Below are 13,214 nucleotides of genomic sequence, written 5' to 3'. Positions count from 1 at the left end.
CCCCATCTGGCAACGATTGGCGAAGGAAACCCTGTGAAGTGATGGGGTGGGGTGGGCAGAGGAGGGGAGGGGAGGGGAGGGAAGGGCTAACAGTTTGCCGATCCTGGTTTAGCACCTGGCAGAGAAATGCCAGCTTTTGGAGAAGATCCCTTTCTGGGAAGAGACAGGCTGGCCTGGAAGACCTGTAGAAGAACCATCTGGGAAGAGATACTCACAGCTCTTGGCTGTGCATCTCCAATCCAACAGTCAGGTTGGATGGCCTGTTGAGGATGGGGTGTTTGTTCTGAAGGCCCAGCAGTGAACCAGAAGGTGGCTGGAGGCTCCAGAGTGGAGCAGGATGGCCTCAGGGCCACCTCAAGTTGGGCTTTGATAAGACTATACTTGGAATACCTCATCCAGTTTTGGTCCCCACACTATAAAACAGTTGTTGAGACGCTAGAAAGAGTGCAGAGAAGAGCAACCAAGAGGATGAGGGGACTGGAGGCTAAAACATTCGATGAACGGTTGCAGGAACTGGGCCTGGCCAATTTAGGGAAGAGAAGGACCAGGGGAGACATGATAGCAGTCTTCCAATAGCAATAGACTTACAAATACCACATCACAGTACTTTCCAGCCCCCCTCTAAGCGGTTTACAGAGTCAGCCTCTTGTCCCCAACAATCTGGGTCCTCATTTGACCCACCTTGGAAGGACGGAATGCTGAGTCAATCTTGAGCCGGTCGGGATCGAACTCCTGGCAGACTGCAGAATTAGCCTGCAATGCTGCATTCTAACCGGGGGGTGAAATCCAGCAGGTTCTGACAGGGTCTGGAGAACCAGTAGTGGAAATTTGGAGTAGTTTGGAGAACCAGCAAATACCACCTCCAGCTGGCCCCAGAGTGGGGTGGGAATGGAGATTTTGCAGTATCCATCCCCTGCCACGCCCATCAAGCCACGCCCACAGAACCGGTAGGGAAAAAACTTGGACTTCATCACTGATTCTAACCACTGCACCACCAGGGCTCTTAATACTTGAAGGGCTGCCCCAGAGAGGAGGAAGGGGGCCAAGCTATTTTCCAAGGCACCTGAAGGCCCGACAAGGAATAATGGATGGAAACTGATCAAGGAGAGATCCAACCTGGAAATAAGGAGAAATTTCCTGACAATGAGAACAATCAACCAGTGGAACAGAAGTTGCCTTCGGAAGTTGTGGGAGCTTCATCCCTGGAGGCTTCCAAGAAGAAACTGGGCTGCCATCTGTCAGAAATGGTGTAGTGTCTCCTGCTTGGGCGTGTGGGGGGAGGTTGGACTAGATGACCTCCAAGGTCCCTTCCAACTCTGTTATTCTGTATCTGTATCAGCAGCAGTGAGGGCTTGGTTGGGTTGAGCCTCAGCCAACAAGGAAGACAACCACACCCAAGCTGTGAGTAGACAATAGCACTCCAGGCAAGGTCAGTCATGTCTGGGTGATGGCTTCAGCCCTTCCTGTCCCGAAGAAGCTGGAAAAGCTCAACGAGCCCTGCAGGAGTTCTGGAGGAGTTGGCTGCAAGGCCAGCCAGACGAGGCGGAAGAACAAGAGGAGGGAAGCAAACTCCAGGCTGGGTTGGAGCAATTGTCTGGCAGGGGCCACCTGAGCATTCAGCCTTGGGAAGAGTCGGTAGCTTTCTCCCTGTCTATGAGACGGGAAGGATGGAGGGAAGGATGAAGGGGTGGTGGATGGATGGATGGATGGATGGATGGATGGATGGATGGATGGATGGAGATATGGATATTGGATGGAGGGATGCATGATGGATGGAGGGATGGAGGGATGGATGGATGGAACTGTCCTGACCTAGGCTTCCTTACAAATTAAACAGCACAAACTTAGTCCCGGCAAACCTCATTTATTTATACAACTGTAAATTACTTTCATTTACAGTCCACAAGGCTTGATAAAAAGGGTGTGATAACCTTCAGAGGAAGGTTATCACACCCACCTATCTCACGTGGAACGCTGCCAAAGAGCTAATTTCCAGACGCAGGGCAAGGCCAAACTTGGCACAGAGTCACAAACAGAAGTTTCAAATCTTGAATCGGCCAAATGAAATGTGAGCTTCCTGCAAAAGCTCACGTCCCATTCGCTTCTCTTTTATGTCTTATGGGAGGGGCCAATCACCTCCAAGCCTTACTCCCAAGTCGACCCTGTTTCCTTAATTGTTCTTGTCGTCTGGCAGCTCTGTGCATGCAGAGGAACAGACGGAACAGGCTTCAGCTGTTCTTCTTCCTCACTGATGTCAGACTCCGGAGACTCCAGAGGCAACAAAGAACTACCAGATGGCCTTGGCCCCCTCTCTGCCTCCGACTCAGAGCCATCGTCCGAGCCTTCCCCAGACTCCAGGACTGGCCCACGTTCCTCCCCAACCTCCTCTCTGTCCGAATCTGCTGCCAGGTCTGCTGGCCGCTGGCGGGCCACAACAGGATAGCAATAGCAATAGACTTATATTTCTTTACAGAAATACTTCTTTATACTTCTTCACAGTGCTTTTACAGCCCTCTCTAAGCAGTTTACAGAGTCAGCCTCTTGCCCCCAACAATCTGGGTCCTCATTTTACCCACCTCAGAAGAAGGCTGAGTCAACCTTGAGCCGGTGAGATTTGAACTGCCGAACTGCAGCTAGCAGTGGATGATGGAGGGTTGCTGGCTGGCTGGCTGGCTGCCTGGAAGGATGGATGGTGGAGGAAGGGAAGGAGGGAAGGAGAGAGAGATGACAGATGGTGGCTAGATGGAGGGATGGATGGAGGGATCATGGATGGATGGAGAGAGAGAGAGAGAGAGACAGAGATGTGGATGAATGAGGAGATGATAGATAGATAGATAGATAGATAGATAGATAGATAGATAGATAGATAGATAGATAGATAGATAGATATGGATGGATGGATCCCTCTGATCTTCTAGGAGACCTTCACTCTTTGTAGGGTGTTGGCCATCATCTGGAAGATGATGCCATTGTTGCAGAATTTGGCCTCTTCTGCACTTTCCTGCGACAATCTTGGTGGCCAGAGCAGCATCCCAACTCCCTTCCCAGGAAGCCCCCAACCCTGAGTCCAGTATTCTCTGAGAGACCCTCACCATGTGCCCCCTCCAGGATCAAAGCTGGGGCATTGCGTGTTTCCTTACCGATTTTCAGCGTGTGGATGGTGGGAACCGCAAGGGTTGACATCTTCACATCACTCTCGTGCCTAAAAAACAGAGAGAACATCTCAATCGGGATAGAGCTGGAAGGGACCTTGGAGGTCTTCTAGTCCAACCCCCTCTTGCCCAGTCTCTTCTTAAAATCCTTCAGTGATGAAGCACCCACAACTTCTGGTGGCAGGTTGTTCCACTGGTTAATTGTCCCCACTGTCAGGAAGTTTGTTAAGTAAGTTTTGCCCGGTTTTACGACCTTTTTTGCCACAGTTGTTAAGTGAGTCACCGCAGTTGCTAAGTTACATGGTTGTTAAGTGAGTCTGGATTCCCTCCTTGACTTTGCTTGTCAGGAGACAAAAAGGGGAATCACATGACCCCCAATATGGCTGGGGAATTCTGGGAGTTGAAGTCCAGGAATCTTTTGAGGAAAAACACTGATTTAAATCCCTGGGGATTTTTGCTTTTATTATTTTTTTAAAAAAGTTTTTTATTTTGAATACATTAAGACAAGACACAAACACACATTTATATACGTATCACTTTTTCCTACAGCTATTTCAAAGTGATCCTTTCTTGCTATTTACATCTATTTACACATAATTTAACTTTGTCTTATTCAACCATTATTTTCCAACTTTCTTTATTTCGTCTATATTGTACCTTGATCTTCAACAGAGAGGGGGATTTTTGCTTTTAAAGGGAAACGAAAGGTTTGCTGCTTTGGTTCCTTATAGAATAACCAAGAAAAATATCCTAAAAATGGATTGACACCGAAGACGTGACTGCACGTGTGAAACGAAGCCAGATATTTAAACGCAACTTTCTATATTTCTGCTGCAACCTGATCTCTTCGATCAGCTGCTTCCCTGCTATTTTAATCTCTGCAGGTGTCATTTTTTTGCCCCCCTCTGCTTTGATATCTGTTTTTAGCTGCTTCTCCTAGGGGAGGCTCCAGAACAGCTATTTTCGACCACAAACACAATTCTGGAGATAATAATTGCGCAAATATTTTGATGGTATCTATGGGTTACCTCCCTCATCTATCATTTTCCGTGCATGGAACAAGGGGATGGGGGGGTGGAAATAGAATATTTGTTGGCTATTTGTATTTTTGGCAGGCAGGGATTCTAAATGGCATTTGGATAAAAGTTGCTTTAGAGGTCTTCAAACTTGGCAGCTTTAAGACTTGTGGACTTCAACTCCCAGAATTCTCCAGCCAGCTATGCTGGCTGGAGAATTCTGGGAGTTGAAGTCCACAAGTCTTAAAGCTGCCAAGTTTGAAGACCTCTGCTTTATAGTATTTCCATTTCATAATGGCTCCAAATTACAGGTAGTCCCTGATTTCCAACACTTCATTTAGTGACCTTTTAAAGGGACACCGGCATTGAAAAAAGTGACCTGACCAATTTTCACATTTAACGACCATCGCAGCATCCCTAGGCTCGCGTGATCAAAATTCGGATGTTTGGCAACTGACTCGTATTTATGACTGTCGCAGTGTCCTGGGGTCACGTGATCCCCTTTTTGCGACCTTCCGACAAGCCAAGCCAAGAGGGAAGCCAGATTCACTTAACACCTGTGTTCCTAACTTAACAGCTGCAGGGATTCGCTTAACGACGGTGGCAAGAAAGATCATAAAATGGAGCAAATGCATTTCACAAATGCTTCATTTAGCAAGAGAAATTTTGGGCTCCATTGTGGTCATAGGTCAAGGACACAATTATCTTGGTTTTCAGCTTTTCTCTTCTGTTTTTAAAACTGTAATTGTTCCCTTAGCACTTTTTTTGTTTACTTTTTATTCTACAGGAAGACTTCGATTACTGACCACAATGGAGCCCAATATTTCTGCTGTTAAGTGAGACATTTGTTAAGTGAGTTTGATGACCTTTCTTGCCACCGTCGTTAAGTGAATCACTGCAGTTGTAACATGGTCATAAAGTGAATCTGGCGACCGTCATAACTACGAGTCGGTTGCCAAGCGTCCGAATTTTGATCACATGATCGGGGGGATGCTGCAACGGTCGTAAGTGTGAAAAGCGGCCATAACTGCCATTGTAACTTTGAACGGTCCTTAAATGAAGAGTTAATGTAAGTCAAAAACCACTGTATTATAAGCCTCCCAGGGTTTCTGTGTCAGTGAGATGGACGGCACAGAAATTTTATAAATTTTAAAATGATAAATTTTAAAAATCGAGTCCGATTTAATTTGGGATTCAGGAATGAGCCCTTGTCCAGAACTGGTTTGATTTTTAAAATCAAAGCACACCCTTTGCTAATAATAATAATAATAATAATAATAAATAATAATAATAATAATAATAATAATAATAATAATAATAATAATAATAATAATAATAATAATAATAATAATAATAATAATGGGGACTGGAGGCTAAAAGATATAAAGAACAGTTGCAGGCACTGAGTATGTCTAGTCTGACGAAAAGAAGGACCAGGGGAGACATGATAGCAGTCTTCCAATATTTGAGGGGCTGCCCCAAAGAGGAGGGGGTCAAGCTATTCTCCAAAGCCCCTGAAGGCAGGACAAGAAGCAATGGATGGAAACTCATCAAGGAGAGAAGCAACCTGGAACTCAGGAGGGATTTCCTGACAGTGAGAACAATTAAACAGTGGAACTTCTTGTCTCCAGAAATTGTGAATGCATCAACACTGGAGGTTTTTAAGAAGGGATTGGACAACAATTTGTCTGATATGGTAGAGGGTTTCCTGCCTAAGCAGGGGGTTGGACTAGAAGGCCTCCGAAGTCCCTTCCAACTCTGTCCTATTCTATTCTATTCTATTCTATTCTATTCTATTCTATTCTATTCTATTCTATTCTATTCCATTCCATTCCATATTTTCTATTCTATTCTATTCCATTTTTCTATTCTATTCTATTCCATTTTTCTATTCTACTCTACTCTACTCTACTCTACTCTACTCTACTCTACTCTACTCTACTCTACTCCATTCCATTCCATATTTTCTATTCTATTCTATTCTATTCTATTCTATTCTATTCTATTATTCTATTCTATTCTATTCTATTCTATTCTATTCCATTCCATTCCATTCCATTCCATATTTTCTATTCTATTCTATTCTATTCCATTCCATTTTTCTATTCTATTCTATTCTATTCTATTCTATTCTATTCTATTCTATTCTATTCTATTCTATTCTATTCTATTCTATTCCATTCCATTTTTCTATTCTATTCTATTCTATTCCATTCCATTCCATTCTCATTTTTCTATTCTATTCTATTCTTAGTGCAGGAGAAACCAAAGCAAGCTCCTGTCCTTATAATCCACTGATCTTTCTCATTTTCCCAGGATTGGGCAAAAGAAAAAAAAAAGCATAATACTCATTAATTAAGAGCAGCTTTCATCAGGGACCCCGAGAAGCTGCCTAAAACTTCACAGAAGCTCAACTATTGCGATGAATGTGCCAAGGAGCAGCTGTTCCATTGCACAGCTGGGGAAACCAAGTCACACCTTCTTTGAAGTCAGGCGGCTCCTACCTCGGGAAACCCAGAGAGGAAAAACCCTCTATGAAATCCAGATTTTTCCGGCGCACAGTTTCCATAATTAAGCCACCCTCTGAATAAAGAGGCAGGAAGGGCCGGGCGGGAAATGAGAGCTAACACCAGGACAGCCAAAATGGCAGGAACTGATGAAAGAAGGACAGGGCAGAATAACAGTGTGGGAAGGGATCTGGGAGGTTTTCTAGACCAACCCGCTTCTTCTCGAGCAAGAGAATTTTGACCATTCGGGACAAATGACTGAGAAGAGACTGGAAGAGATTAAGAAGAAATTGGTCCAGCATTTATCCAGAATGGGATGGAGATTCCTGCTTGAGTAGGAGGTTGGACTAGAAGACCTCCAAGGTCCCTTCTCAATTGGGTTATTCTACCCAATCTCTTCTTAAAAACCTTCAGTGATGGAGCACCCACAACTTCTGGTGGCAAGCAGTTCCACTGGTTAATTGTTCTCACTGTCAGGAAATTCCTCCTTAATTCCAGGTTGCTTCTCTCCTGGATTAGTTTCCATCCGTTGCTTCTTCTCCTGCCTTCAGATGTTTGGAAAATAATTTGACCCCCTCTTGTTATTCTATTCTATTCTATTCTATTCTATTCTATTCTATTCTATTCTATTCTATTCCATTTTTCTATTCTATTCTATTCTATTCCATTTTTCTATTCTATTCTATTCTATTCTATTCTATTCTATTCTATTCTATTCCATTTTTCTATTCTATTCTATTCCATTCCATTCTTCCATATTTTCTATTCCATTCCATTCCATTCTTCCATATTTTCTATTCCATTCCATTCCATTCCATTCCATTCCATTCCATTCCATATTTTCTATTCTATTCTATTCTATTCTATTCTATTCTACTCTACTCTACTCTACTCTACTCTATCTACCTACCTACCTACCTACCGCTGTCATGTCTCCCCTAGTCCTCCTTTTCATCAAACTAGACACACCCTGTTCCTGCAGCCATTCTTCATATGTTTTAGCCACCAGTGCCATAATCATCTTTGTTGCTCTTCTCTGCACTCTATCTAGAGTCCTAACATCTTTTTTTATATTGTGCTGACCGAAACTGTGTACAATATTCCAAGTGTGGCCTTACCAGGGCATTCTAAAGTGGTACTAACCCTTCACGTGATCGTGCTTCTGTACCTCTACAATAGCATCTAGTCAATGTCCATCTAGTTAAGTCAACCAAACCGACTCCGAAGCAAACATCTTCAGGTTGGGAAGCCTTTGCTTTAAAAAAATATATACAATATCTTCTAATCCAGTGTTTCTCAACCTTGGAAGCTTGAAGATGGGTGGACTTCAACTCCCAGAATCCCCCAGCCAGCGTTGCTGGCTGGGGGATTCTGGGAGTTGAAGTCCACCCATCTTCAAGCTTCCAAGGTTGAGAAACACTGTTCTAATCTCTTATCATCTGGCAAAAACTCTGGGACTGAAATTATCTATTGTGCAATCCCATCTCCCAGGGCCCAGAGGTGACTTTGAAAAACCCTGATTTAGAGAATGATGATCCAGAATTATTACAGGTAAATAATCCTTGACCTATGACCACAACTGGTTGCTAAGTGAGACGGTTGTTAAGTGAGTTTTGCCCCATTTTACGACCTTGCCAAGTGAATCACTGCCCGTTATTTAAAGAGCACGGTTTATGTCCATGGCAGATTCTCTGCCCTCCAGGTCCTGGTTGTCCCAAAGGTGCTTTTTCAAGAGGCAACTGGATTTTCTGGCTTTTTTCTTTGAAGACCTTTCGCTTCTCATCCAAGAAGCTTCTTCGACTCTGACTGGATGAGGGTGGGGGGGGGAATGCAAGGAGCAGAGTTTTTAAGTGAATCTGCCTTCTCCGTTGACTTTGCTTGTCCGAAAGTCACAAAAGCATGACCCAGGGACACAGTGACCGTCATAAATATGAGCCACTTGCCAAACATCTGGATTTCAATCAGGTGACCCTGGGGATGCTGTAACAGTCATAAGAAAAAGAGCTCTGGTGGCTCAGCAGACTAATTAACATCCACTTACATCTGCTGCCTGCAATTACTGCAAGTTCGAATCTCTCCAAGGCTCAAGGTTGACTCAGCCTTCCATCCTTTCTAAGGTAGGTAAATTGAGGACCCAGTTTGTGGGGGCAATAAGATGACTTTGTATAAAATATACAAAAGGATGAAGGCTATTGCTTAACGCATTGTAAGCCGCCCTGAGTCTCCGGAGAAGGGCGGCATATAAATCAAATTTAAAAAAAAAAAGTGTGAAGAGCAGTCATACGTCCCCTTTTTCAGTGCCGTTCCAACTTACAACGGTCATTAAATGGAGTGTTGGAAGTCTTGCGTTTCTCCCAAGCTCTGCGTCTCTTTTATTGCCGCCTTCGTGGTCCTCCTCCCTCGATTCCTCCTTAAATCAGTTAATTGGATTTTTCTAAATTACTCATCCTCCCCAGCGGGTCTTGTCTTACCTACGTGCAAATTACACACCAATTATCTACGTGCAAATTGACCCCAATCGCCTCATTTGCACACTTCAGAGGACCACACAAGGGATTGCAAATCCAGTGTGCACTAATTTGCCAATTTACAGGTGGGACAGTTCATTGAGTGACCCTCCAAAGTTACAGCCGCACTGAAAAAGCGACGACAATAACCGTTTTTCACACTTCCGACCGTCACGCCAGCCCCATAATCGTGCGATCGAAATTGGGACAATCGGCCGCTGAGTCATATTTACGACGGCTGTCGTCCCCCCGGGGATCACCCGTGATCCCCTTTTGCGACCTTGGGTGGGCGAGCAAAGTCAACGGGGAAACCAGACTCACTCAACAACAAGTGTGACTAATTTAATGACCGCAGGGATCCACTTAACAACTTGGGCAAGGAAGGTCGTCATGCGGATCACAAACTCACTTCACGACGGTCTCACTTAGGGGCAGAAATTTGGGGCTCAGTGGAGGCCGTAAGACAAGGTCATAACTTCACATACACACACACACACACACACACACACACACACACACAAACACACACACACACACAAACACACACATTGGCCTTGCAGTTTTCAGCTTACAATAAAGCAGTGTTTCTCAACCTTGAAAGCTTGAAGATGGGTGGACTTTAACTCCCAGAATCCCCCAGCCAGCGCTGCTGGCTGGGGGTTTCTGGGAGTTGAAGTCCACCCATCTTCAAGCTTCCAAGGTTGAGAAACACTGCAATAAAGGGAGGGAGATGGAGCCTGCCCCAATGTCCTTCTCTTCCCAGTTTTCTTCCTCCCACCTCTGGCTTTACAGCTGCTTCTCCCACACGTCTGCTGACCAAAGCATTCGACACTTGGTGATGTCAAGGGGCACAAATAGCCAAGCCCCTTTTGTGTTTTCGGCCTGTCCGATCAAAGAGCTGCTGCGGAAGAAGGAAAGTTAGAGGAGTTTAAACCCCCTGGTGCATCCATCCTCCTCTTCCTCACCCCTCACCCAGGAGAGGACCCCACGCTCCTGAATTGGAGGACTCTCCCTTTGGGATCATTTCTTTCTGTAGCAAATTTTCCACCTCCAGAAAAGCTTGTTTCTTTTTTTTTTTGTCTTTTTCCCACGCATCTTGCAACTGCTCTGGGAAACTGTGGCTGGGCAGCCAATAAGGTTTGGCAACAAGGAGCAGGCAGCTCCGTTGCTGTGTCAATTTCTTTGACGAGCAAAACAAGCGAAGCCCTGCCCAATAGCCCTCGGACTTATCTACCACTTCAGAGTGCTGCCAAGCCCTCTCTAAGGAGTTTTACGGAGTCGGCCTCTTGCTCCCAACAATCCAGGTCCTCATTTGACCGACCTCGGAAGGACGGGAGGCTGAGTCCACTTTGAGCCGGTCAGGATCGAACGGCTGGCAATGGGCAGAGTTTTGCCTGCAATGCTGCATTCTAAACACTGCGTCACCAGGGCTCATCTACTATCAAATAGATGAGAGAGATGATAGGAGAAATGATAATGATAGATGATAGATAGATAGATAGATAGATAGATAGATAGATAGATAGATAGATAGATAGATAGATACAGACAGACAGACAGACAGACAGACAGACAGACAGACAGAAATATGATAGAGAGAGAGAGAAGGAAGGAAGGAAGGAAGGAAGGAAGGAAGGAAGGAAGGAAGGAAGGAAGGAAGGAAGGAAAGGGAGAAAGAGGGAAGGAAGGAAGGATGGATGGAAAGAGAGAGAGAGAGAGAGTGAAGAGGAGAAAGAAAAAAGAAAGAAGAAAGAGAGAGAGAAAGAAAGAAAGAGTGTGTGTGAGAGAGGGAAGGAAGGAAAGAAAGAGAGGGGGAAGAGAGAGAAAGAAAAAGGAAAGAAGAAAGAGAGAGAGGGAAGGAAGAAAGAAAAGAAAGAGGAAGGAGAGAGAGGAAGGAAGGAAGGAAGGAAGGAGAGAAAGGAAGGAAGGATGGAAAGAGAGTGAGGAGGAGAGAGAGAAAGAAAAAAGAAAGAAGAAAGAGAGAGAAAGAAAGAGTGTGTGAGAGAGAGGGAAGGAAGGAAGGAAAGAAAGAGAGAGGGGGAAGAGAGAGAAAGAAAAAGGAAAGAAGAAAGAAGAAAGAAAGAAAGAAAGAAAGAAAGAAAGAAAGAAAGAAAGAAAGAAAGAAAGAAAGAAAGAAAGAAAGGGTGGCTATTCCTTGGCCCTCGCAGCTCCCCTTACCATCAGAGTAGCCCAGGGCTTGTTGCTCTTACTCTTTGTCAACACGCAGGGCAGCCGATGGCATCCGTGACACTCGATATGCCTTACAAATCGGGCCCAGGCGGCATCTGCAGGGTTTCATGCATTGGGATCTAACTGCTTCCCTGCTAAATGGAGAATGCACTGAAATGGCAGAAGCCCCCCCTGCCCTCCCCCAAAGTAACCACCCAAAAACAAACGAAGGGGAGGAAAAAAGCCCCCAGGATTCACGTTTTGAGGACCCCAAGCTGGCAAAGGGGCGTCATGTCCAGCGGTGTCTCTCATGCCAACTTTTTCGCAGGCTAACTCAATGTGGTTTAATAAAGCCGATTTTTAACTTTCTTTCTGGATCTCCCTTGAGTTCCTCCTGGAACGGAGACTGAGGTCCCTCACGGCCAAGAAGCCCCTGACCCCCGTCTTTCCCCAGTGAGGATGGCAGAGGCCAAGTCCTCCCAGTCTGCTTCCCAACTGGTAGAGCTCTCACCAAAGAACCGGACTTACTACGGGTTTCCGTAGCATTCCTGCCTTTGAAACAGCTGGAGGCTGGCAGGAATTCAGCTGGAGATGTTTCCTCCAGGACAGAGATTACAGCAGTCAGGAACTCGGAGGCCCAAAGTGGGGGACCCTTCCCCAAAAGGGTCCAAAAGAGTCCAACCGTCTCTTTGCAAACCTGCGATTCCACCCCCATTTCCATTATTGGGGCTCCTTTCCTTTCCAGAGCTGGTTGTGGAATTGCAGAAGTTGGAGGGCAGCCCAGGTGGGGCAGGAAGCACTGAATTGGGGCCAAGTCCCTGCTAAATGCTGAACAGCCCAGAAACCATCTCCCACTTTCTCCATGCCTGGGAAAATCCCTGATACCTGGAATGATCCACATCTGCTTTGGAAGTCCACCTGAACTTCTCCAGAGGTTGTGTTCCTGTTGCCTTCTCTCCCCCTGACTGAGTCTGGGGACTATCCTGGACGTATTTACGGATCCTTTTTATGACCTCCTCACAAGGTAGCCCCCTTCCCCCCAAGATGAAAGCGGTCAAGTGTCCAAGCGCTCCAGGGATCTCCAGCGAGAGAGCATCCACCAAGCTCTCTCATTTCCAAGAGGAGGACCTCCTCTCCGGAGGCCAACAACCCGCCGACCACCCTGGGTGCAGAAAGACAAAAGAGGAGAAGGGCCAGCCTAGCCATACCACCTTCTCAAGCCCCCTCCCATTCCTTCCTGTCTTCCTCCTTTATCGGGCAAACGGACACTGGGGGACCTCCAGAAGACCAGATTCTTGGCCCCTTCCTGGTCAAGAAAGTTCTCCACAAGTCCAAACCAGAAGAGGCCAGTTGGGGCAAGAGAGCAGACCCCTGGCAGCAGAAGCCCCCTCCTCACACCCTCTTACCTTGTCCACGGAGGGACCCTCGGTGGAGTCTCTTCTACTCCGTAGCTACTCAACCTCCAGTTTCCCCCCACCCCTCCTTTCTCTCTCGGCTCTTCCTCCAGCTTGTCTCTCCTCCCACCCTTTATCCCAGCCCAGCCCAACTCTTGGCTGCCTTTCAAGTCCCAGCTGCAGATGTGCAAAGGGGGAGGAGGGCTGTCCTGCCATCCACTCCTCCTGGGGGGTGGGGGGGCTCTAACCGAAACTCGCCTGGACGGGCCAGAAGAAACTCGCAAGGATGCCCCCCTCCCCTCCCCCCCTCCATCCTCCCCCCCTCCATCCTCCGAATGCAGGGAGGTCCTCCAACACCCCCACTCCAGATTCCTTTGCAGGAATGTTCAGGATGCAGATGGCAACGTGGGGGAGGCCTGGGGAGGCTGTGCTAAAGCAATCAGAATAGCACGGGAAGGGACCTTGGAGG

At 46.2% G+C, this 13,214-nt stretch overlaps 1 protein-coding gene across 9 annotated transcripts in view; it reads right to left on the bottom strand.

The window, feature by feature from the left end:
* Positions 1 to 12,928, bottom strand: part of HSPA12B (heat shock protein family A (Hsp70) member 12B) — a 36,902-nt gene extending 23,974 nt beyond the window's left edge. The window contains exons 1-3 of one of the 9 annotated variants that reach the window (XM_087874435.1): positions 12,758 to 12,861; positions 3,141 to 3,202; positions 2,577 to 2,738 (exon numbers count right to left, since the gene is read on the bottom strand). Coding sequence is in view for 7 of the 9 variants with exons in the window: in XM_087874429.1 (XP_087730555.1) it covers positions 3,093 to 3,183 (91 nt within the window). In the remaining 2 variants the exon portion in view is untranslated. Of the gene's footprint in view, positions 1 to 2,576; positions 2,739 to 3,092; positions 3,203 to 9,960; positions 10,086 to 11,360; positions 11,507 to 12,236; positions 12,423 to 12,757 lie in introns of those variants that run through there. The other 8 variants (XM_087874436.1, XM_087874432.1, XM_087874433.1 and 5 more) reach the window with 8 other exon arrangements.
* Positions 12,929 to 13,214: the final 286 nt, after the last annotated feature.

This window comes from Pantherophis guttatus, chromosome 8 (genome assembly GCF_059756535.1).
Source record: "Pantherophis guttatus breed Tessera chromosome 8, ASM5975653v1, whole genome shotgun sequence".
NCBI lineage: Eukaryota > Metazoa > Chordata > Lepidosauria > Squamata > Colubridae > Pantherophis > Pantherophis guttatus.
Note: the sequence above shows the minus strand (reverse complement) of the source record. Positions and strands in the feature narration are given on the sequence as shown.